Raw genomic sequence first — 22925 nt, 5'->3', positions numbered from 1 at the left:
TGTCTCTCAGTATTGGGGTTAAAACTTGGAACTTAGAGTATAATGTCAGCAGTTATTTTGCTGCACAGTGTTGTGCCTCTGTGAAAACTTTGCTGCTTGTTTCATAACCTGCAGCAAAGGTGATATTTTGCTTTCCACCTTGCCTAAGAGAGGGAACGGTGTGTCTCTGCTGTAACAGAAAGACAGTATTTAGAACATTTATGGAAGTAAAACTGAATGAGGCAGAAGCCCAGCAGATAGTTACACCGCTGTTGGAAGTTCAGATCTGAACCTTTGCTGTTGGTGCAGACTGGTGACAAGTAGGTGGGATTTAGTGGCCAGGCTGGAGAGTGAGTCCTTAATGAGAGTAGACTATTAGCTATCATGGAGGAAGTAGGACTGTGAAGAATCTCCAAGCTGGGCTTTTCTTTTGCTGCAACAGCTGTCTTGCTCTTCAGCCTTGCTGGGCTCGTGTGGCTGACGGAGGACCTGTTTTTTCTCCTTTGCAGATGAGCACCGGCTGCACAGTGGCAAGCTGTGCCTCATTATCCTGACATGCATAGCAGAGGTAGGTTTCTATCGTGAAGCTGCTCAGCAGATGGTGTGGTACAGGCTCTATCCCCCTGCCTCCTCTAGAGCAGGAGCTGAATATCCACAGTGGTACTGAGTGCTGAAGTCCTCAGGCACTTACTGTTTGCTAAAATACTTGCTGCAGTACTGTTAAAGTTGACTTGAAACTTGAAAATTGGATCATCTTATTGGAGTTAGCCAACTTCTGGGGATGAGGAGAAAAAAGAATGAACCTAAGCCTTTTCTGTCTTAGCTTTTGAGTGACCCTGTGGTGTGGCTTTTAGATGAGTAATCTGCTAATGGCTTTCAGCTCTGTGCTGTTCATGGTAAACACGGGCTGTGCCATATCCCTTCTGCCAAAGAAGGATGCAAATCTGAAAGTAAGTTATGTGTTTGTAGGTCCCTACAAGCAAGACATGAAGCAAATGAGGTAGTAGGGTGAGAAAGCAGCATCACAGAGCTATGTCAGCAGTCCTGGCTGCATGTGCCCTGTCTTGTGGGGAGTGTGTTCTAATGGCTGACTGATATCCTGAATGGTGGCTGTGTTTGTGTGGCATTTACATTTTGCTTGATTGCAAGTAAAGACATTTCATCTTTAAACAGTGATGTTGATAGCCAGTGTGAGGATTCTGTAATAATGTTTCTTCAGGGTGCAGCCTGAAAACTAATCATCTACATTGAAAATTTTTCTAATTAAATGGTTTTGGCACTTGTTCTTTAGGTGGATGCATAGATAACACAAGAAATTCTGTTCCTGCATAATGAGGGCATTCTTTGATTCTGACATTAAACAGAGAGTATATTTATTACCTATTCTGGCTGTGCATTATCTGGAGAGACCTCTTTAATTTAGAGGTGGTCTTGGAATGAGATTTGCTTGAGGGGTGGAACAGCTCATAAGCCTATCTGCTAGTACTGCTGTAGTTTCTGGCATCAAAATGCCATTTTAAACCTTTATCCACAGAGTCACAGGACTAATGTGCTGGAGAACCACCTCTTCTATTATACACCTGGAGCACTTGTTAAACTTGTGACACCATGGTGTGTACAGTCCAGAGTTGAAATAAGCTAAGGAGGAGAAAGACTGAACTACTGCTTGTTTTGTTGGCAATTTATTTTTCTAAAGTAATTGGGATCGGGAGGGGTTTACTTTTGTGTGACTGGAAATATGGGTGGGACAAGAGGGAATGGACAGATGGCTTTTTAACTTTGTGGTTATATCTTGGGAGTTTTACACTGAAATACGTGATTTGAAAGGCAGCTGTAGGGTGTTGGGCTTTTCATATCTTTTCCTTTTCTTTCCATTTTCAATAGGATCAATATGCTAATGCTTTTCTTCATGATGACAACATGAATTTTCGTGTAAACCTACACAGAATGGTGAGTCTCTTCCTCCAGATTGTTTTCTCTTTAGGATGCAAACATAGAGGATTTGAGTATGTATGGGAAGTATATGTTGAAAATTGTGTCACAGACGCCTAACCTACATTGCTAAGGCATGTGAAAATACTGTCAGAAATGCAGTAGTTGTGGAGTGATTTTTAAATTGCTCTCAGAATGTCTCCGTTCTTCAAAGAACTCCTTGCCCTGTCAGTGAATTCAGAGCCCTGTGTAGCTGAGGAGGAGCTGTGTATTACAAGGTCTCTGAGGAAATCAGTGATAGGGAGAATGTTCTGCCTCAATCTTCAGCAAGCATTAGCCCTCATGTGATACGTAATAGCCAGCTGGAGTTACTCTGAGTGCTCTTATTTGGCTTAGGCTTCTTTCTGGGTGGAGTAATTCACTCTCAGGGAGGAAAGTATTTTTTCCAGAGCTTTTTCCTGTGATGGAAGTGTCCTTACCTGGCTCATGGGGCTCTGTAGTTACAAGTAACATGAATGGTTATTCTAACTTGATGCATTCTGTCTTTGTGATACTGGCAAGTTCCACCTCATCTGCCAGTGAAGCAGCACTTGAACATCACTCACTGTTCAAGAAAGAAACAAACACCTTACTTCATGGTGACCATACTGCAAGAATGCGAGTCATTACCCCTTAACGACAGATTTGCTATCCAGTTAGCCTTTCTGGTCTGTTACAATGAACACCAAAGCCACTGACTACTGTACACACTGTTAAGAACACCAATCAGACTTCTGATCAGAAACAAATCAGTATGTTAAACTGTAGGGAGGAATTGTGGTGTGATTTGGTTTTGTCTTGGGGTCCCTCCCCTCAGCAGAACTGTGCCCTGCAGCCACACAGCTAGAGAAACAAACCCTCAGTATCAGCATGCTGGAAAGCAGCCACAATATTGCTCCAGCCATGGCCTTTAGGGTTAGTATGTGTAAGATGACACTTGGAGAAAAAGACAAAAGGAAGCGTGTGCTGGTGGTACTATTTGCTTGAAAAATACAGTAATACACAGACTGTCACTTCAGGCTGCTGCTGACTTCTTTTCATCTTTGTGTGTTTGAAGCCGATGAGGCATCGGAAGAAAGCAGCAGACAAGAACCTGCCCTGTCGCCCGCTGGTGTGTGCGGTGCTTGGTGAGTGTTGTCATGTGTGTGCTTCTGGCTCCTGAGGCATCTCTTGTTGAGCAATAGAAATAGGAGAGTTGAGGATTAAATGGAGCAGTGGATGAACTTAAAAGAAGGACAGTTACGTACTAAAGATGTTTCCAGCAATCCATGCCCATCTTTGTACATGGCTGCCTCTCAGAAGAATCCAAGATTGCAGCTCTGTAGCAATAAATCCTATATACATTTGCAGAAAGTTTTGCAGACACTGCTTGGCCCATTTGACCTGAGTTTTTAACAAGAGGGAGGGCAGATAATTAATAAATTCAGTGTTTAGGTGAGTGTGGTGGCAGCGACAAGTACTTTGTAGGTGATATAATGATGGCAAACCTGTGGTTCACAAAAACATATTTGTGAACATGTTTGCTGGGCATTGAGCGTTTTCTGAGCCAAAAAAACCCCAGGAATGTTTTTCCTAGCTAGGATTGGTGTTGCCTGTGGATATGGAGGCGTAGTTGAAAGCTTTTCATGCAGCACATGATTAAGTTGTGACTCTCATTCCTGTGGAGGCCAGAAGCACATATGGGTTCAGAAATGGATGGAGCCTGGATCCCTGTATGGCTGTTCAGCCTGATGGTACAGAAGCAATCTTAGACCTCAATACTTTCAAACATGATTGTTGGAGCCAAGACACCACAGCTGCATGAAGAATCTTTCTAGAGCTATCAGATTTCATACACTCTTCACCTACACTGTTTTTAGTCACTATTGAGTCACACTGCTGGGCTGTTACTGCCCTAGGAGGCTACAGCTCACGATTGTTACCAGTGGCTTGGTAGAAGCATTTCATGCTGAAGTTGGGTTGAACACACCCCCACACACGTTCAGTTATCACTGGTTACCTTCTCTCAATTGTATTTCTATACCCTTTGCCTCTTATCTTCACACTGGAAGCCCTTAAACATTAGATACATTCCCTTTTTTTTTCTTTTTTCCCCAGATTAGTCTCAAGCAGAAGCTTAGCCGATGTTGAGATCAAGCTAGCTTTACTTGCATCAGAATTTGTTATTTGCAGTGTCTCTTTAAGTAACATCTAGGTTATGCATTGTTTCTGGCAAGAACAATTTTCTCAAATGTGATTTTTTAATGGAATTTTCCATTGGAGACAGGGCTTGAAATATGAGAGCAATTCTAAACATCAGAATTCATGGTGTAGTCTTTATTTGACTAATAATGGAGGAAACCATATGGGGAAGCAGTGCCTCAAAGCAAATTACAGTATGTACAGCAAACTACAGTATGTAGTTTCTAGTAGTTTCTTTTCTAGTTCTAGCAAATGTCTAATGTTCTTTAGAACAAACAAATAAAAAAGTGATATCTCTTTTGTCTAAGCAGGACTATTGCCTGTTGAGATAGGTAGGTGGGGCAGTTTGACTTCCTTGTAGTTACTAAAAGTTAACAGTAGTCAGCTCAATACTTACTTTATAATTTTCTTTTCTTTCAGATTTGATGGTGGAATTCATTGTAACACACATGATGAAAGAATTTCCAATGGATCTCTATGTGTAAGTGTCTGTGGGGTAACTCACTGTGATTTCATTTGAAGTTTGAATTTAGGTAGAATCCTTCTCATAGAGCAATCTTCTGGCTTAAATAACACTTTGTGGCTGGTGGGGAGCAGGATGGCTTTTCATGAACTCTTCCAGTAACTTTTTCTACTTCAAAAATCCTCTGCATGCCAGAAAACTGAAAGCAATTCAATTTCAGACTGTTTTCCTAATCTACTTGATCTAACACAAAGAGCTTTTCAGTCTAAAAGAAGTTTCATAACACAGAGTCATTGCAATAATCTCCAGTTCCCAGAAGATGAATCTCGGTCTAGGAACAGAAAAGACAGTTTTGAAAAAGCAAGGATGACTGACATGAGGCCTGGAAGGCAGTGTGGGGAGGGAGGGAGGTTTAAGCCTGAAACATCCTGGTAGGCAGCAGGGGCTAAAACTTAGCAATGGGCAAAAGGACAGAGCTACTCATGAGCACTCCACGTGTCCCACAGGGGCCTCTCCAATGCTTTGTACTGCTTTAGCCTGGAGGGCAGAAGTAGGATTTAGACAGTTTGTTGGCTTTGCTCTGACTATTTGTACAATGCTGAATTTCCCCACCATGTGAACAGCACTATATTCTGTAGGGAAGAGAAAGACACATAGGATGTTTTCCCTTAAGGTAACTTTTCAGCATATTCTGATTTTGCCCAAATAACCCTGCAATTACAGTGCCTTTTCAAGGGTTGTACAGTTCAATTGAGTTTGTGAGAATTTTTTTAATGACAATTGCAGAACTATTTATAGATAGGTGTAATGCTCTGAAGTTTCATGAGAAAGGTGGGAAATGCTTGGAGTCAAAAGCAATATCACATCTAGAAACCCCATAACTCTAGAAATAATGAATAGTAGCAACCATCAGTGGACATTTGTTTCCATTCATTTTGGCATGTTTGTGCAGTCCTTTCACAGTACTCCTGTCTGAAACCATCCCATAGCAGACACAGTTATTGCAGACAAAGTGGGTGTTCTGAATGCACAAGTAGTGTCATACTTCTCTGCAGTACATTTAAGAGGTGACAATATGAAGCTGCTCAAGGCTGGGCATATTAATATTTAAAAGAGAAAACCAGGTTGCTTAGACTTTTTGTCCATTATATGTATTATGAATCCTCAGCACGAAACTTGAAAAACAGAGACACCACCAGGGTGAATAACTTCATAATGTGACGTACAACCAAGCAGATACAGAGGTGAAAAGGTGCTGGGCATTGTCCAGTACCAGTAACATCAGAAACAGGAGGTTTCTCCCCATAGGCATTGCTGTTACTGATCTGAAGATAGCTGTCTATCCTAGCTGGTTTGCTTCTTTTTCTTGGTTGAATTTATGAGAATCCAATTTGAACCGCAATACTTACTGTCACGCTCAGCAATTATAAATAGTTTTACCTTTATTCAAAGTTAGTTTCAGTTCCTACCTCATTGTGGTATTTTTGGGATTATCTATGGGTCTGAAAAGAATAATCTGTACCTTCTGCATATTTTTTGCTAGAGCCTTGTTTTAAAAGCCTTGTCTTGAACTTTTCACCTAATTTTAAATAAATTCCATGCAAATTTTTAGAATTTGATTTCTCTATGTTTATCTGATGTGCACTGTCTTTCATCAGTATCTTTTCAGAAAGATGTGGGTTTTAATGAGATAACGTGTTTTTGAGAAATAGGGAAGAAGGGATTTGGGGAAGAAGAGATTTTTCCTTTTTGTAGTCTTCCTTCTAGTTTTTCTACATGTTAATAGCTAAAATAGCTTCCCCTGACAAATTCGAATTTGTATATATTTCTTGTCTTGTCCTTAATGGTAGCGCTAGAGAATTTACTCATTGTACTGTATTTTTCGTTTTGCTGTTATTTGTGCAGAATGTTTGTGCACCCAAGAGTTTGTATGAACACTAGATGCTATAGAGACCTACAGGATTTGGAGACTTGACAAGTGCACTACCTGTATATTGGGGAATTTCAGAGTTTGCATGTGTATTGAACAAACATTCCAAAGCTCATAATTAAGTTATTTTTAAGGAGACTGGAAAATTTGATAGAAATATATTTCTGAGTTTTTAATGTAATTAAATTATACACCTCAGTCAAACAAAAAATCCTGTAGTTTTTTTGATACCCTCATTTTCTTTAGCCTCGTCACTGGGACAAGAGAAACGGAGAGGCTCCATTGTGTCCAAATTTTACAATAACTTGCAGTACCTCACATATATGGAGCCTGCAAGTTTAATAACTTGTTTTGTAGAGTTTATGAGGCCCTTTAAGATCAGAGTAACAACGAGTGAAAAATACTTATTGAACAGCAAACATGCATTTGTGGTCAGTCCAATCCTGTTGAGTTTAAGCTGGGATAACAGGCCCCTTTCCTTCATTTTGTCAGATTCTTTATTTGTGAATGTTGATTCCTCTTAAGAGTTCAAAGCCACAACTCCCATCCTCCTCTGATAGTATTTGAATTTGTCTATTTCCCTGCTGCTGATTTCAGGGACATTTCCAGGCTTGATGTAAATTTGTGGGAAGATGCAATGTCATTAATCCTTTGCCCTCTCTTTTCCAGACGGTGCATTCAGATTGTGCACAAGCTGCTGTGCTACCAGAAGAAATGCAGAGTGAGGCTTCATTACACCTGGAGGGAGCTCTGGTCAGGTACTTGGCCTCTGCAGAGACAGTCAAATAGGAAAAACCCACAGTGGTGGTTATTTTGTGGCCATGACTGCTTGTTCCATTGCTACAGGATTGAAAAGCAAGCAGCAGTTCTGTTGAAGCATCTTTATGTTGTTTCTTTGTTGCTACATGTAAATTGCCTCCTTTGGAAAGCCAGTTCATTATCATAATGGTAGCTAATTTACTTTCTTGTCTATTCGTGCTCACTATGGTATCCAAATGTCTTTGTTTTTCTGTTCCATTACCTGAGTCCCTCTTTACCTGATTGAAAAAATTGGAGTAATGTTTCATGGAGTAGTGTTTCTCTCTCAGATATTTGTGAGTAGAAATAAGGTAAGCTCTTGGGTAAAGGGAGATAGACTTTGGTTTTCCTTTTACCGTAAGAGATGCTCGCACATCCAATAGTTGTGTGCAGCTCCTGAAGGGAGCAGCCTTGAAATGTCAGTGTAAGGGAGGAGAGGCTTTTAACTCTGACCTTTGAGTTGATGGTAGATAGTCTGATTTGTGCCACTTGCATTCTAAGATAGATAAATAAGTATTGTGGAGTCTGACATAATCCAGTGGACAGCTTTGCAGGACTCTTACATGATGCAATCATTGTGTGGGAGGTCTGGGGAAGGGAGCAGCAGAATGGATGATGAGACCTAACAGGCATCTTTGGTGGATATGGTATGTGCTTCAGTTCTTATCTAGCAAGCAGAAGAGAAGTAGCTCAGCCAGGAAAGTACAGTTAATCCCCTTGATGTTGTGGTTTAAACAAGAGCTTTATGAAAATTCAAGGGAACATGGCCCTAATTGTGTATTCGTGGAGCTGTGCCTGAGCCCTGGGATCAGCGACTTGCCTGGTGTAATGCAACTCCCATCAGAAATTCGAGAGAGGATGGCTTTTGAAAGAGGCAGTGATCAGTGGTTTGTGCAGCTGTTCTCAGTTGACACTGAGCACTTCCCTTCAGTAGCCTTGCCCAGCTGAGCTGCAGGTAAAGAGAAATGAACCAGCAACCTGAGTCATTTTCAGTTACTAAATTTGCACCTTGTGTGACATGTGGCCCATTCAGACTTTCTAAATTATTCCTGCAGAAGGTGAAGCGGGTGCCACTAATTAAGGGATTAGCAGTTCCTTTTCAGTTGTTTTCCTCAGAACAGAGCCCCTAGAGGCATGGCTGTAGTGTAGTGCCAGTTCAGGAGATGAGTGTGTACAATGTGGATGTCTGTTGTGAATGGAAATTGCATCTGACAATGTGTGTGGTATCTTCTCAGGAGTTACACTGAACCAGAGCCATTGGCCAGGCTGGCCTGGTTCTTTTCTACACACTGATAGAATGGAAGTTTGAAATATAACACCTTTTACTTGAAAGTATTGTTCAGCAGTTCAGGGAGCACACACTCTTAGGCATCTTTCAATCCTTAACTTTCCTTATTTTAGGGGAGTAGGAAAAATGAAAATACTCACTACACACTGAGATATGCAGCATCTTGGGATATTCTTGTTAGCTGTTTCTAATTAGCTTGTGTTTATATAGGCCTTTGGAAACATAAAGTGCCTCAGAAGTATTAAGTACTGCACATGCTTTGAAAGCAAAGCAGTAACATAAAAACACTTGGGTTTGTCAGGTTTCTGTGAAGGAACTGGAATGTTGGCTGAAGAGCTCCATGATTACAATAGATTTTTGTGTATTTTAGGTGATCCTCTTCTGGGAGTAAACTATCATAGAATGTTTCAAAATTATTATTTTTTTAATAAGATGTTGAGGGGTAAACAGAGAGATTCTTCTGTAGCTACTAAGTGGCTGCAAGACCCTGGGTGAAATGGTACATACACCTGTAAAAGGGCAGTCCAGGCTGCTTCAGGTGTGCTTCTAGAATGCTGTATAAGTTGCAGAATAAATGCTAATTGCCAGCTCTGTCTTGAGATCTGTTTCATACTTAACTCTTACCCTGTCAAGGTTGCTCTTTGATTACCCAGAATGCTGCTGCCTTTGATGTGAAAGATGTCTCTTTCTGTGGCCTTGATCTGTGTGACAGACAGTGCCAAACTGGAGCACAAGACTTCTGAATTCATTTCTGTCCTTCATACGAGCAACAGGCTTTTATTTTCAATCAAAGAATTAGTTAAAACTGATGGATGAGCAGCTATTTGCTGTAAGGCCTGAGATACCAGGTTGCCCATCAGGTGTGCTGTACAGGTCTTCAAACCCACACTTGTCTCTTGGAATGACGAAGTGTATGATGACTTGAGCAATGCCCCTGTGGTGCAGTGTGGATAATAGCAGTGGAGGCCCCTCAACATAGCTGAGTGGAACAAAGAAGCTGGAGAGAGTTTGTGGAAGGAAGTCTTGAAAGAAAGGGAGGGAGTTCTACCTGGCATGTAAAAGGAGGAGAGTTTTTTCAGGCAGAAAATTGAGTGGGAGAAGACAAAGGGAATACTGTGGGGTAGGTAGTCGGTATAGGGTGCGGAGGAACTGAGATAAGGGTTGTAGGTGGAAGCAGTAGCAGTGTGTGGAGCCTTCTGTTCACTTGCCAATGCTAATGTTAGCTAATCTCTAATTAAGGAAAGCCATTGTGTGTCATCTGATGGATTGATGCTCTTCCTTTGTGGATGCTTTGTCTTCAGTTTGGAAGGCCAGCAGCACTTTGAAAGTTTTCTGCATTTACTTTGTTTGATTTTAATTTGCAATGATGGCAGATAAAAGCAGTGAAGCCAGGTGCTTTGGCATCTCTCAGGACACATATCATGCTGTTTATGCAGTCTGTAATGCTTTATACTTTTTTGGATATGCCACTGTTTGGCACAGTGTTTCCATATGATCTTATTTCTGTTGAACCTCCTTCTGCAACATCTGAGCTTAAAGAAGAACAATATTGTTACAATCTTTGGATGTGATCCAGCCTCAGCTTCTCTATTAGAAAAATTGTTTCACATTAAGTCAAGGGATCAGGGCCCTGGCACTCAAAGCAGTATAAATCTGTAGCTGTACTGACCAGATGACCAAGAATGTTTAGGTGACAGAGAAAGATGCAGGGATTTGAGAGCTGGAAACAGGATTGACAGAAAGGAAAATCTGTGGGTGGCCAAAGTAATGTGTAGAAGCTGGTTCTAGCTAAAAGCAATGTGAAAATAAATATCAGATCGCTAGTGGAGGTAAATTCTGGAACATCTTAAAAAGAGGGCTGGATAGTGAAAAGCAATTGTAATCTGATTCATCTATGAAAGTGACTGGCAAATGCAGTTATAGGTAGAGCCAGAGATGTCTGTTGATCTTTGCTCTTTTTTAATAGTCTTTTGCAACAGTCTGTTCACTTCTGTTCCACCAGTGATTAGTGTGCAGCTCTTCCTTTTGGGTGCTGAAGAAAATTCTTCAGGTTTTTCACAGTGACAATGTGCCATTGCTGGTGACTGGCCTGGAAATCTGGCCAAGGTCAGAAACTCTTAAGTGGATATGACTCTGACCTGTTTACTTGCAGACCTTTTGGCCAAATGGAAATCTCCTGGACTATTATGTCAGGTGCCTTATACTTTCTAAACACTGATTAATTGAATGTCAGGTGTAAGGTACTTCATAGAGCTGATAGGAAACTTGGGAACAGCCAGTTCCCTCTTCTCAGGAACAGGCTCTTAAGCCCAGTGTTCTTAGGCTAGTTTGTACAGCACTTGAGTGATGGACAGTGCTATATGTGTTGTTGTTGTTGTTGTCAAGCATGTATGAGCTATGCCAGAAGAGTTTTCATGAGTCATTTAAGCTTTTTATATAAAAAGACCTCATTTCTTCAACTCCTCCCACTTCAAAATTAGCAGTTCTTGAGCAGTTCTCTCAGAGCTTACGGGGTGCAGGTAACTTCTTTGCAGCTGCTATGGTTTGCTTTAAGCAAAAGCTGTGTTTAAAGAAACAGAAAAGCAATACTAATAAAGACTTCTAATAGCAAGGGTAGAGCCCAAAAATCTGAACTATAATAATAATGGTGAAATAGCTATTTATTGAGGTAGTTCAGTGCAAAGTAGGATTAAAAGTTGTATTGCCATTAGTAAGTGTTGAAGATCAGTTTCCAAATTATTTTAGCATAAGTCTATAGTTCCTTATCTTCTAGCTTAGTTAATTTGGTAGATGCACAATGCACTGTTAAAATAAAGATTTTTCAAATGTGTAGCACCATAAGCAATTTAAATTTTCTCCTTTGTTATTTTAGGGTTATCAAAGCAGACTCTTACAATGCTAGTAGACAAAATACAATTTTTTTTTTCCTTTTTGTACACTCCTCAGATCTTTTTGTCAGGTTCTGTATTTATAGCAAGGATGGTACTGCATTCAAAATCTTCTTGGGTGAATAGTAAATATCTGAAAGGTTCCTCTGTGGAAGATTTTAAAATAAAGAAGCAATTTTTTGTGGGGGAGAATATCCTTCCCACCCCTCTAACTTTCACTATATATAATACTGCCCTTATGCAGTGTATATTTTAAATAGTATTGTTTAATCACTTTGCTCTATTATTTTTGTGACTGAAACATTGATTACTGGGAGTATATTATCTGTGTCATTTCTGGTTCTACAACTGTTGATCAAGTCTGCTTCAGCCCTCTGATTTATGTTGCTGAACAGACTGGAAGTCAGGTGATGTTGTGTCTTCCCTTCATCTCTAATCTGGCTGTCACTGTCACATTCTGCAGCAATTACCTTGCAAGGGAAGCTTATCTTGCAGCTCTTGTGGAGGCAGGATTCACACTCTGGTGTACCAGACAGTCTGGTTCACTGGCAAAGTCCCTGGTCACTAGATGCCATGAGAGTTTGGAAGACAATAGAGCTGCTTGGCCAGTTAGCAAATGGCTTCATTTCTCACACAGACTAAAGCCTGTAACTGTTGTGTGCCATGGAATACATCCTGGGAGCTGGCAGCCCTTAGGGGGTCCTGCTTTCTTTACTCACAGGAGTGTTGGTGCTTGTGATATGTGGTGTTGTGTTGGCCCAAGCTGGGTTCAGGAATGCAGCAGTTAATCCTGTTACCTATTGCACGGAATTCAGGGAAGGATTGAAATCGAAAGATGGTTTTATAAAATAATTTTTGTTTATAGTTGTTGTGTGTATTGTGGGTTGATATTCATTGATTTGTTTAATTTGTACTCCTGGCAGCACTCCATGTTACCCCAAAGAAAACCCCAGTCCCATCTTACAAAGCTCACTTACAGGGAGCAAGATGAAGACTGCAAATGTCTGCTTGTAGTATTCTGGTGTCACTCTCAACTGGTGGGCCAATGTCATGCTCACCTTTCCACATTATCTCCTTCAACCAAAGCTAGAATTTTTTTGTGGGGACACTTGGTGAAATGCCCTGATATTAAACTCTTCTAAAGAAGATAGTGTAAGAAATGCAGAAACTCAATGGCTTTCTTGTAAAGGAGGATATTCTAAATTCCCTGTATGGGTCATCTTTAAGAAGCTTCTGTTTTTACTTAATTCTAGATTACCTGTACTTAATGTTAATATATTTTAATACTGATGATAAAGAGTTTGACACTGAAAGCCAATGAAGAGAAGAACAATAATATAAGATTTGTGGCTGTTATTGATCAGCTGATGAGATCAGAATGGGAACTTCTCAACCTAGCCTTGCCCAGATAAGCACAAAGGGAATTTGGTCATTTGCGTGGATAAAAATCTGGCAACCTTTTGGTCATCCTGCCTCGGCCTGGCAGGTCTCATCCAGAGATGTTGCTCTGTCTTGTTTTAAATAAAGCTAGCAAATACTGGAGAATTTGATTGTGGATCACTATCAGTTTGCAGATCATAGTGACCTGGTGGAGATAGTGTGATAATTTCTCCTGGGAAATGGTCCCACTGATGATAGAAGTGTTACAGTCAGCTGTTCAAAGCTGTTTCTTTATCTGCATGGAAAGGTTGCAGTACTCAGAATGCAGTAATTTATCCCAGGCCCCTTTTTGTGTTCAAGCAGCATCACTCCTGGTTCCTTACCTTGCAGTCTTTCCATGTTCTCACACAATATTTCTTTGCTTTCTCCAGATTCTCCACCTTTTCTGTTTTAAAACCTGAGGCAAAAAATGTGCAACGTTAACTCCCAAGACTGCTGTTTAACAATGTGAACCTACACTGTCAGACAAAACAGAATTGAGCTCAATACTCCCCTTTCCTCTAAAGAGGGATGAAGCTTGTGGGTGTGTGCTTTTTTAAAAAAAATATTTATTTATTTATTTTTAAGAAAAAAGCATATTGTTCATCTGAGCTTTAGCTGAATTTGGAAAATTTGTGTTATTTCTTCTTGCTTGCTGGATTGCCATCTAGCAACATTGCTCTGGCATCAGCAATCAGCATTTCCATTGAGCTTCAATTTCACACTGTTGGCTCCATTTAGGTGGGAACAGTGAGTCCTGGGGATGGGGGCTATATAAAGAAAGGAAAGGGTTGGAAGTGAAATAGCCTGCTTGACTGATGCTGGGAGCGATGGGCTGTGCCAGCATGTGCTGCAGCCCTCTGGCAAGCTGTTGATTCTCATTAAGAGAACAGCCTGCTTTCATGGATGTACCCTTGAGAGCGAGTCATGGGGAAAAGAGAGAACAGCTGTAGAGTGCTGGTGGTGGGGAGCCTGCCAGTGCCAGCTGCTTTTTGCCACGGAGCTGTGGTGGCTGGGAGGAGGCACTCTGTGCCTGTGGCAGCAGGAGGGAGGATAGAGGAGCATCCAGGAGCTGATTGTTACCGCAGTGAGCAGAGTGCTCCTTCCTGATCAGAGCAGAGCGAAGGAGCTGCAGCATGTTGACTAGTGATGTTGGCAGAGCTTTTACTGCTTCTCCTGCTCCCCTGAGAGGGGACTGCAGCATTGATGCAAGAATCTTGTATTCTAATGCTGTGGGTGATTGACAGGAAGCTGGAAGTGCTGTCCCTGAGTAATTGGCTCACTTGTCCGAGAGTGCTGGGATAGTTTGTGCCTCAGGGAGTTTTGGTGTGTTAGTTTGTAATAGCAATGTAACTATTTCTCGGACACGCTTCCTATTCCTATAACTCTATCTAGAAATTACCTCTGTTGGTTCTTTCCTGTCAAACCCAATCTGTAGATACTCATCTCCTGCTGAGTTTGTTTTGATCACTGTTCTTCTGAGTGCCTGCCAAAGCTGAGTGTGGCCAGATCTGCACCCTTTTAACATTTAGGTCATCTCAGAATGTCATATTTGAGCCTTTTGCTTGCTTAAATCTGAATTGCCTTTCAGGTATAGCATTTTCTAGAGATGATTATTTTGTTTTGGGGTCTCTTCTCTTCATAGCTGCACAGTGGGCTGTGTGGTTATCCTCACTTAACCCTTGTGGCTCCCAGTCTGGAACAAAAGAGTGGACTGGTTTGCGGTTATGGTATTGTCATGTTGTGAGAATCTGCTTTTTCCACGTTCTGTGCTGTAATTTCCCTTGTGTAAGGGAGTCATGCTGTATTCTGGAATCTGGAAGAACATATAAGAAAGCATTGTTTGGCCTATTGTCTTTCAACAAGCGTTTCATGTCTATCATTTAGAACACTAAGTGTAGGTGGACCTTTGATCTGGCCAGGTACAGCCAGGGCTCTTCATGTTGCTCTATTTGTACTTCCAGTGCTGTTGCAGATAGGATGGTCCTGTTTTGTCTTGTATGTTGGAAGAACTGAAGCAGAGAAAGACCAGTGTTGTTTCCTGAAGAATCTAATCCATTCCATTCTTAGCTGCAGCCTTAGTTGCACTAAGCCTTACCCAGATCTGGCTTGTCTTGTGCTGCAGTGAGTAGTGTGGGCCTTGCCTTGGGAGTGTGTACATGTGAACAGGGTGGCTATAGGAGGTCCAGGGTGGTTCCTGTGCTGCTGAAGCACTTGTAGGCAGGTGACTTCTCTGCAGCATGGAAGTGCTGCTCAGGTGTCATGATCATCTGCCTTCTAGTGATGTATGGCTGGGGATCCTTCTAAGGGGGTTGTGATTTGAGACACTGGAAGGAGCCCCCTGAATACACTGTTGATTCAATGGTAAATCCTAGAGGGAATGGGAAGGCCACTGTTCTTCCCCCTGTGCCCTGAAAGTTGAAGGGTAGAAAATTGGAGAATTTTAGTAGAGCACTAAATCCTGTTAATGGATGTTATACTGCAGCTGAGGAGCCCTCACATCTCTCTCTCCCTTGCTCCTTTCTTGAGGGCCATTATATGCACCATTAGAAGGCTCTTGACCTGTAAGGGCAGCAGATTCAGTGTCAGAGGCCTCTGTACTGTGCTCAGCCCATCTGAGCTCTCATTGATGAGTGTCTCAGGGATGTTCTCTTCTGCTCCACTGTGCAATAACACATCAGAGCCTTCTGATGCTCCTGGCAGAGTCTGTGTTACATTCTGACTTGCCCAAGAGATGATACTACTGCTTTTTCCCCCCTTTTGCTCTTGGCCTACCTCCATGGTCCTGTTGCATTACACATGGTCCAAACAGAGAACACTGAGACACTAAATAAAAAACCAAAAACTTTGTGTGATTCCAAATTCAGCTGGGGCTGAATATACTTGTATTTGAAACAAGGCTTACAGGGAGAGAAGTCAGTCTACTATGCGAATAGGAATAGGGGAAGGAGGGAGTGAAGGGCATGTGTAACAGAAATTACCTCCTTCCTGGTAGAAGAAAAGGAGAGATGGTGGCTGCCCACAATCTTCTCACAGAGGATTGGCTTGAGGGAGGGCAGCAAATAACTGGGCAGGCGTGTACTGGTGCTCCTTGGCTGACAGAGTGGCTACAGAAGCTGATAAGGGAAAGTGTCTTCAAAAGCAGCTGTGCAGAAAATGAGCTAGAGGTTCTTTCACTGCAGTCATTTCAGTTTAAAAAATAGGGAGGATATCTATGATGTCACTTCTCATCCTTTCATTATAATAATCCTTTGGAGAGAAAATTGCCCAAGCGCCAACACGCTGCATGCCACTTCTCACATACAGCCTGTCACATGGCTCTGTGTCCACTCAGCATGCTTGTCTACTTGTGTTTGAGGCTGTAAACATAGGTGTCCAAAGCTGTGTTCTCTTCTTGTTGTCTTGAGAAGCGTAGCCAGTGTTCTCAGCCCAGGTCACTTACATGAACATACTGGTGGCTGCTTGTCTAGTTACAGCCTTCTCCCTTTATTACTAAAGAAGTCCTAATGACACTGTTGTATTGTGAAATTATGGATGTTTCAAGACTCATCACAGTGAGCGTTTCAGGTCCTGCTAATGAATGCCAAGGACAGATATCTTTAGGGAGGGAAAAAGGCTCTAGAGGGCATTGCAAAAATGGTGCTGTTTTCCAGTTAATGTTGAAATAGATCTCATACCTAAACCATCCATTGCTGTTAAACCCTGGAGCATAATTTGGGATAAGGTGGCTGAGCCCAAGGAAGGATCACACTGGTGTCTGCCTGTGCAGCTGGGAAAATGAACTGCTTCTCTGTTGGGAAAAAAAAAGGGATAATTTCCTGGCTAGTGTGAGAGGGCAGCCTGCAGGTGGGGTATGAGAGGAGAACAGTTGATTGCAGCAGGGAAAATGTGACACATCTGGTTTGGCTTCAGATTGTTTAGGAATAGTAGCATCAGTGCTCTGTTGGAGCTCAAGGGCAGAGGGGTGTTCAGTCAGTTGGACTTTCCTCTAAAGGTTTATTTTGTGTGTGTAATTGTTGCTGAAGGGCTCTAGGCATGTGAAGCCAGATCTAAAAGTTGTTAGTTCTGAAAACTTCAGGGCATAGCTGTCCTCATTTTCAGTGCAGGGTCTGCTGTACAAACTACAGAGACACAGCAAAGGGATTTAAAGGTTCCACAGTGTTTGTGGTCCTTAGAGACACTTAAGTAGAGGCTGCTGCAGAATGTGCTGGTGTGGAAAAAGATTGGTTGCTCTTTTAGTATTGATGTAGTGTACATCCCAATTAGGAACACTGCAACTTTTTTAGGAATGTGTGATTTCCTAACAGTTGATAAATTTGTCAGTGCAGGGCACACAGTGACTGGGTTAGTTCTGATGGGTTAGTTCTTCTGATCAGGCTCTGAGCCCAGCACTCAGTTTCTTCTTCATGTGCAGCATGTCTCTCTCCTTCCTAGTTCTTAGGGAAGGAACAGCACGGATAGTTTTGAGTGGGCTATGATGCAGTGCAATTCAGGCATAAATACTGATCTCAAGCAGAAGTAATCTCTTGTCTTCTTTCTAACTGAAAAAGGAAAAATTAAACATAGATTCAGCACAATGACTGAAAGAAATGTAGGGATAGAACAGAGAAAGTTCTCCAAGTGTTGTCACCAATAAAGAGCAGTACAGTGCTTCAGGGTGGTCTATGAGAAGTACTGGAGTGGGCAGTTGTAGGATGCTTGTCCTTGATATTAGGTGAGTGCTTATGCTCTGGACAAATACACTTGTTCTTTTAAAAATAGTTTCTCCTCATCACAGACATGTTCAGTGGTGGCTTCTTGTCATGCTGTGCCATGACCTGCTGACAAAAGCATTCAGCAGGGCTCTTGTGGGAGAGCAATAGACCAAAGAAATGAGCATGAGGCTTCTCACAACTTGTCATAGGAAATCCAGAGCTCTGCTGCTTTGCTTCCACAAACTCAAGCTGCTGGTAGTTGCAGCAGCACCTGGTCATGAGCTGTGGCCCTGTGGACTTTTGTGGCTGGGAAGGAGGTAAAACCAGTCTTGTAACTACGAGATGGAGAAATGGCCAATGAGCTGCTATGACAGAGATGCAGGGCAGCTGTCTGCAGTCCAAGGCACTGACTGCAAGAGACTTTATTGCTGTGGAGGTTTGGTTACCTTAGCAACCTGTTTTTAGCTGGATCTTTGCTCTGGTGGAGAGCCCATCTGTACCTGCTACTTTGTTTTGAAACATTTGTTTTGCAGAAAAATAACTGATGGGTATTTCCAGAGCTGTGTTATTGTGGAATCCAGATTCTGCTTTTGGTCCCAGGAGTTTGTCTGATGATGGGGTGATGATGGTATGGAGAGTTATGTGGCTGGATTGAAAAGGTGTTAATGTATCTGCTTCATGAGGTGAGCTGCTGACATGGAGGGGAGAAATCCTATTCCTCGTGGTTAATCCTGGAATAGCGCTGAAAGATGTATCATTTGCATGTCGGAGTTTGCAGAGAATTTTGTTCATTCCTGGTTTACAGTTCAGCATCAGCCACCTGCTGGAAGTACCTTCTGCCTGTGATGAGTAAATACCTGCCTTGGGGCTGTGCACCCTTTTGGTGTGCATATATAGACTTGTGGTACTCACGGTGAACTTCTAGTATTGTGGAGTAGAGGTTGCAGGTCTGCATTCAGAGTGTGACAGTTTTGTTTAATTCAAGATCTGACCAGTGTGTTCACATGTTTTTGCTGTAGTTTTTTGATTTTACCTTTTGTGAATACTTTGTAATCTTGAAGGGGATGAGTATCTAAATACTGCTCATACTTAATTCATGTTCCCTGTGCTTTATCTCTTCCTTTTTCATAGCCTGTACCATGGGCTGAATGGTCCTCTCTGCATTCACTGTGGAGTTCTCCCAAACCACAGTTTATTTTTGCACCAGTTACTGGATAGTGTGTGACACTTGTGTAATTGTGGGGGGAGGATGGATTAACAAGTTCTACTTGTGCCTGTAAGAAATTGGAGTAATGCCTGGTATTGTTCTGTTGGATGAAGTGACTAATTAGTCGATAATTAAGAGCGTTTTTAGAAATGTGTATAAAGTGTTCCAGCATTGACTTTTCAGGATAGCTTAATTCAGACGTTTTAAGCCTTGAAATGTGTTGACTTCAGAGTAGAGAGTACATTAAGAACCTCTCCTAGTCAGGCATCAGCTTTCACTCCTGAACAGCTATAATGCAAAAGAAAGTAGTTTTCTGAAAATTTCAACAACTAGGAAAAAAAAAGTTAAGAACCTACATTTTATTCAGGTGCATGGAATGCAGTTGTTTATTGTACAGTCTGTTTGATTAAAGCATTTTTAGCCAACCTTTTTGTTAATTAGCACTGTTACTAACTGATACTGGGTGGTTACAGCAGGAGCTTTTGTTGTTTTATTATTTAAGACAAGTGTGAACCAGATCTGTAATCTTTATGGCACAGCCCCAGATAACTGACACAATAAAGTACTACATCCTTCTTTTTACTAGTGCAGCAGCATTGACACAAAGCTACAGAAAAGCTGTGCTGTGGGGGTTTTCTTACCTTTTTTATTTTTTATAACTCTGTGTATCAACAAGAGTGACAGTTTGGGGCTGACTATGCATACATCATGTTGGTGATATATGAAGCAGAAACAAGACAGTTGGATTCTCCAACCCCAAAGCTCGCTCCAGGATCTAGCAGATAGAAAAATCTCCATGAACTGACTGAGTTAACAAGAGATGTAGCTTGAGCCTGAGTAGATTTGATTGGGAAGTCAGTGAAGGAGAACAAATGTGGGAAGGTAAAATAGCTGTCACTTACCTGTTCAGCAGGGTATTTTAGCAACAAAAAGCACCGCCAAACCCTACATATAAATTGATGTAATTCTGAGGTGAATAGCTGGCATTTAGTTTAATTTTCACTAGATAATGTAAATGCATCTGTATATAAGTGACTTGTTAAGAATGGCTTTGCTTTTATAATATTTAAAAAATACTTCTTATTTTCTCCTAGCTTTGATCAACTTGTTGAAGTTCCTCATGTCTAATGAGACTGTGTTGCTGGCCAAACACAACATCTTCACCCTTGCTCTTATGGTGAGCATCTTTACCCTTGCACAAATCCTCTTATTTTTATCAACTTAATCGTGAATTAATATTGGGAAGGAATTGTAATGCTGAAAGAATTCCAGAAAGGATTTCTGTCCTGTTAAGGAGATATGAGAACAAGGCCATGAAGCAGAGGAATATTATTGTGGTTAGTTTCACTAGGTGTTTGGAAGGGGCAGTGCTTGGACTCAATATAGGGTTTGCTTATTGGAATAAAGAAGTCTGTGTGAGGAAAGGCCTAGTTTAATTTTTCAGATTTGTTAATATTTTTGTTGTTGTTCTGTGGTCGTTTATATGCAAAACAGAAACATGTTTTTATGGCCCTAGTTAAAAGAGTATTTAAGCTTCTTGTCTCTCTCTTTGGTACTATAAGAAAAATAAGAGATAAAGCAATTAAGTAATGTAGTACTGTTTGCTGCAACTGCAAGCTATTCCTTTGAAGGTTTTGGACATAATTTGTATTGTTTCTGTTGCAGAATAGCTTTTGGATAAATGCTCCTGTTGCAACTTCTTTTCACTTGTATAGGTTGTGAACCTGTTCAACATGTTCATCACTTACGGAGACACATTCCTGCCCACTCCCAGCAGCTATGATGAGCTGTATTATGAAATCATCAGGATGCACCAGAGTTTTGACAACCTTTATTCTATGGGTGAGTACCTCCTGACTCGTCAGGACTGCTGTGCCTGGAAGTGAGGGTGGTGGAAGAGGGATGTTTGTGTCAGGTGTTTCCTCTCTATGTGCTAGTGATGTGTGCTGTGCTGGGTGAACATGTTTGGTATACTAGGGCACGTTGGTAAATTAAGAATTGAGAGATGGATAAATTTATTAAAAGGATAAGTTTTTTTAATGTCACAAAAAATGCAAACAGGCTCCTTGCCCCTCCCTCTGTCACCTAATGTTGGAAGTACTAATTTATTATTCCAATGGAGTATGTGGTATTTCATGCATTTTGTGTAGTTTTCTTCTGTTACATATGACAATTTCAAGTCAAAAAGCAGGTACATGCTGCAGAACCACCCAACATAGAGAAACACTGAATGCAAATAAGAAATTGAAAAAGAATTTGAGAAACTTAAAGCAAGAAGCTTGCTGTGATAGACAAATCACATCTACTTCACTCATTGCCAAAGCAACCAAGAAAACAGCCCTCACAAACCTGCTTGCAGTGACAAGTGAGTCTCTGGACTGAAGAATGTGGCCCCTGGCAAAACAGGGAGAAGCTGCCATCCTTCCAGAGAGAGGAAAGGGAGCAAGTGACACCCAGCAGGGAAGAGGAGCAAAGAAGAGCAAGGAATGCATGGAGCCATAATCAGGCAGCCTTACACACAGGAATCTGCAGCCCAGGGTAGCTGCAGCAGCTCTGGTGTGCTGCATACTTGAAGCTGTGTAAAAAGAATATAACTGTGTTCTTTGTTTGCTTTATCCAAAAGGATAAATTCATTCCTTCACCCTTTGCTTCCTTCTCAGCATGATCACCCAATGAACAACAGGAGTTAATGTAAGCATATAAGGAGAATTAAAGGGCAGACAGTTGGCCACAGCCCTCTTCTGACGTGGGAGACATCCTCACCTAAATAAAAGTAGCTGACTACCCCCTGTAACTGCAAGCAGAAACAAACTGTCCTTTCGTATAAATTTCCCAGTTTTCAGCCATTACATAAGGGATCACTTGGCCATTTTTGTGCCCTCTGAGTGCTTAAGATTTTTTGCTAACCCATTTTCTACTCCCAAGAGTTGCAACTAGTAAGATGAGGTGCTTTTACTAGGTAATAATTTTTTCAAACCCATCCCCTGTGGAAGCTGAAGGTAAGTGGAATAGGAGAATAATGCACTAAAATACTTCCTCAGTTGGGTTGTAAAAGGCACACCTCACCTGTTGAAACAATTCATCACATGAATGTTTGCCATCGTCCTATGTAGAGTAAACCCCATTGAATTACACTTGCAGATGCCTGAATTGAATATATTACTTCAGATATTCAAGTACAGTACCTACTGTTTGACAAAACAGTGTTACTGAGAGCTGACAACTTTTTTCTGCAGATGACATGTAATGGTAGAATACAAAGTGAGAAGATAGCACTGTCTCAAGCCAATGAAAGCTACCAGGTGTCCTCATAGCTTCCCTTTGCTTGTCAGCCCATCTCTGAGACTGCAGTAACTCTTCTGTCCTCTTGCCTTGGGGTATTTGTTAGCACAGATGAGAAAGATACTCAGTCCTTTAATTTTTCTGGTAATGTGGTTGAACCTTCCATGTTGGGAGTGGAGGCAGAATCTAATTGACTTGGGTTTTTTTCTCTTGTTCTGAAACTGAGCTTTATCCAGATCTGCAGGACTGAAAGCTTCTGTCCTTCAATTTTGGGTATAAGTATGCAGTCACTGTGCTTAAGCATTCACTTGTAGCATCCATGTTTCTGGATGATCCTAAATTCAGATGGTGAGCTGTTCCTTCACTTCTAAATTGTGGGTGAACCTTTCTTGTGGAGTCTAACCTCTGGAAAACCCTGTATGTACAAAGTCATAGAAAATTCCCTTTGTTCAGGCAATATGGAAATTAATCAAAACATCTGCTGCAGGATCTGTTGTTGTTTTGATGCTTACCAAGAGTTGTGCAAGTAACTGCCACCATAAAAACACTACATATTTTGACCTAAATAAATATTTTTGGTACTCTGGCAGAAAAGAATTGGATTCCCTAGAAGTTCTTCCTGTTGCAGAATGTTTTCAGATCTGCTCTTAAGTCTGTCAGAGACCATCTGTGCAAGAGAACACCACTCCTTGTGCTACAGGCAGTGTTTTTTCTTTACACTGGTGTGTAATTCCTCTCTGCAACTCAAGATAAATGGGCATGTAAAGAATTCTCCATTGCTGGAGAGGGTTTAAACTGCAGTATGTAGTCCAGTTCAGATGGAGC

General features: G+C 41.4%; 1 protein-coding gene across 1 annotated transcript in view; it reads left to right on the top strand.

Moving 5' to 3' along the window:
- ARMH3 (armadillo like helical domain containing 3) overlaps positions 1–22925 on the top strand; it is a 122675-nt gene that overhangs the window by 23828 nt on the left and 75922 nt on the right. The window contains exons 16-22 of the mRNA XM_063405478.1: positions 489–547; positions 1864–1929; positions 3008–3077; positions 4552–4612; positions 7194–7282; positions 19913–19995; positions 20534–20660. Coding sequence (XP_063261548.1) covers positions 489–547; positions 1864–1929; positions 3008–3077; positions 4552–4612; positions 7194–7282; positions 19913–19995; positions 20534–20660 — 555 coding nt within the window. The remainder of the gene's footprint in view (positions 1–488; positions 548–1863; positions 1930–3007; positions 3078–4551; positions 4613–7193; positions 7283–19912; positions 19996–20533; positions 20661–22925) is intronic.

Source organism: Prinia subflava, chromosome 9 (assembly GCF_021018805.1).
Source record: "Prinia subflava isolate CZ2003 ecotype Zambia chromosome 9, Cam_Psub_1.2, whole genome shotgun sequence".
NCBI classification, from domain to species: Eukaryota; Metazoa; Chordata; class Aves; order Passeriformes; family Cisticolidae; genus Prinia; species Prinia subflava.
Note: the sequence above shows the minus strand (reverse complement) of the source record. Positions and strands in the feature narration are given on the sequence as shown.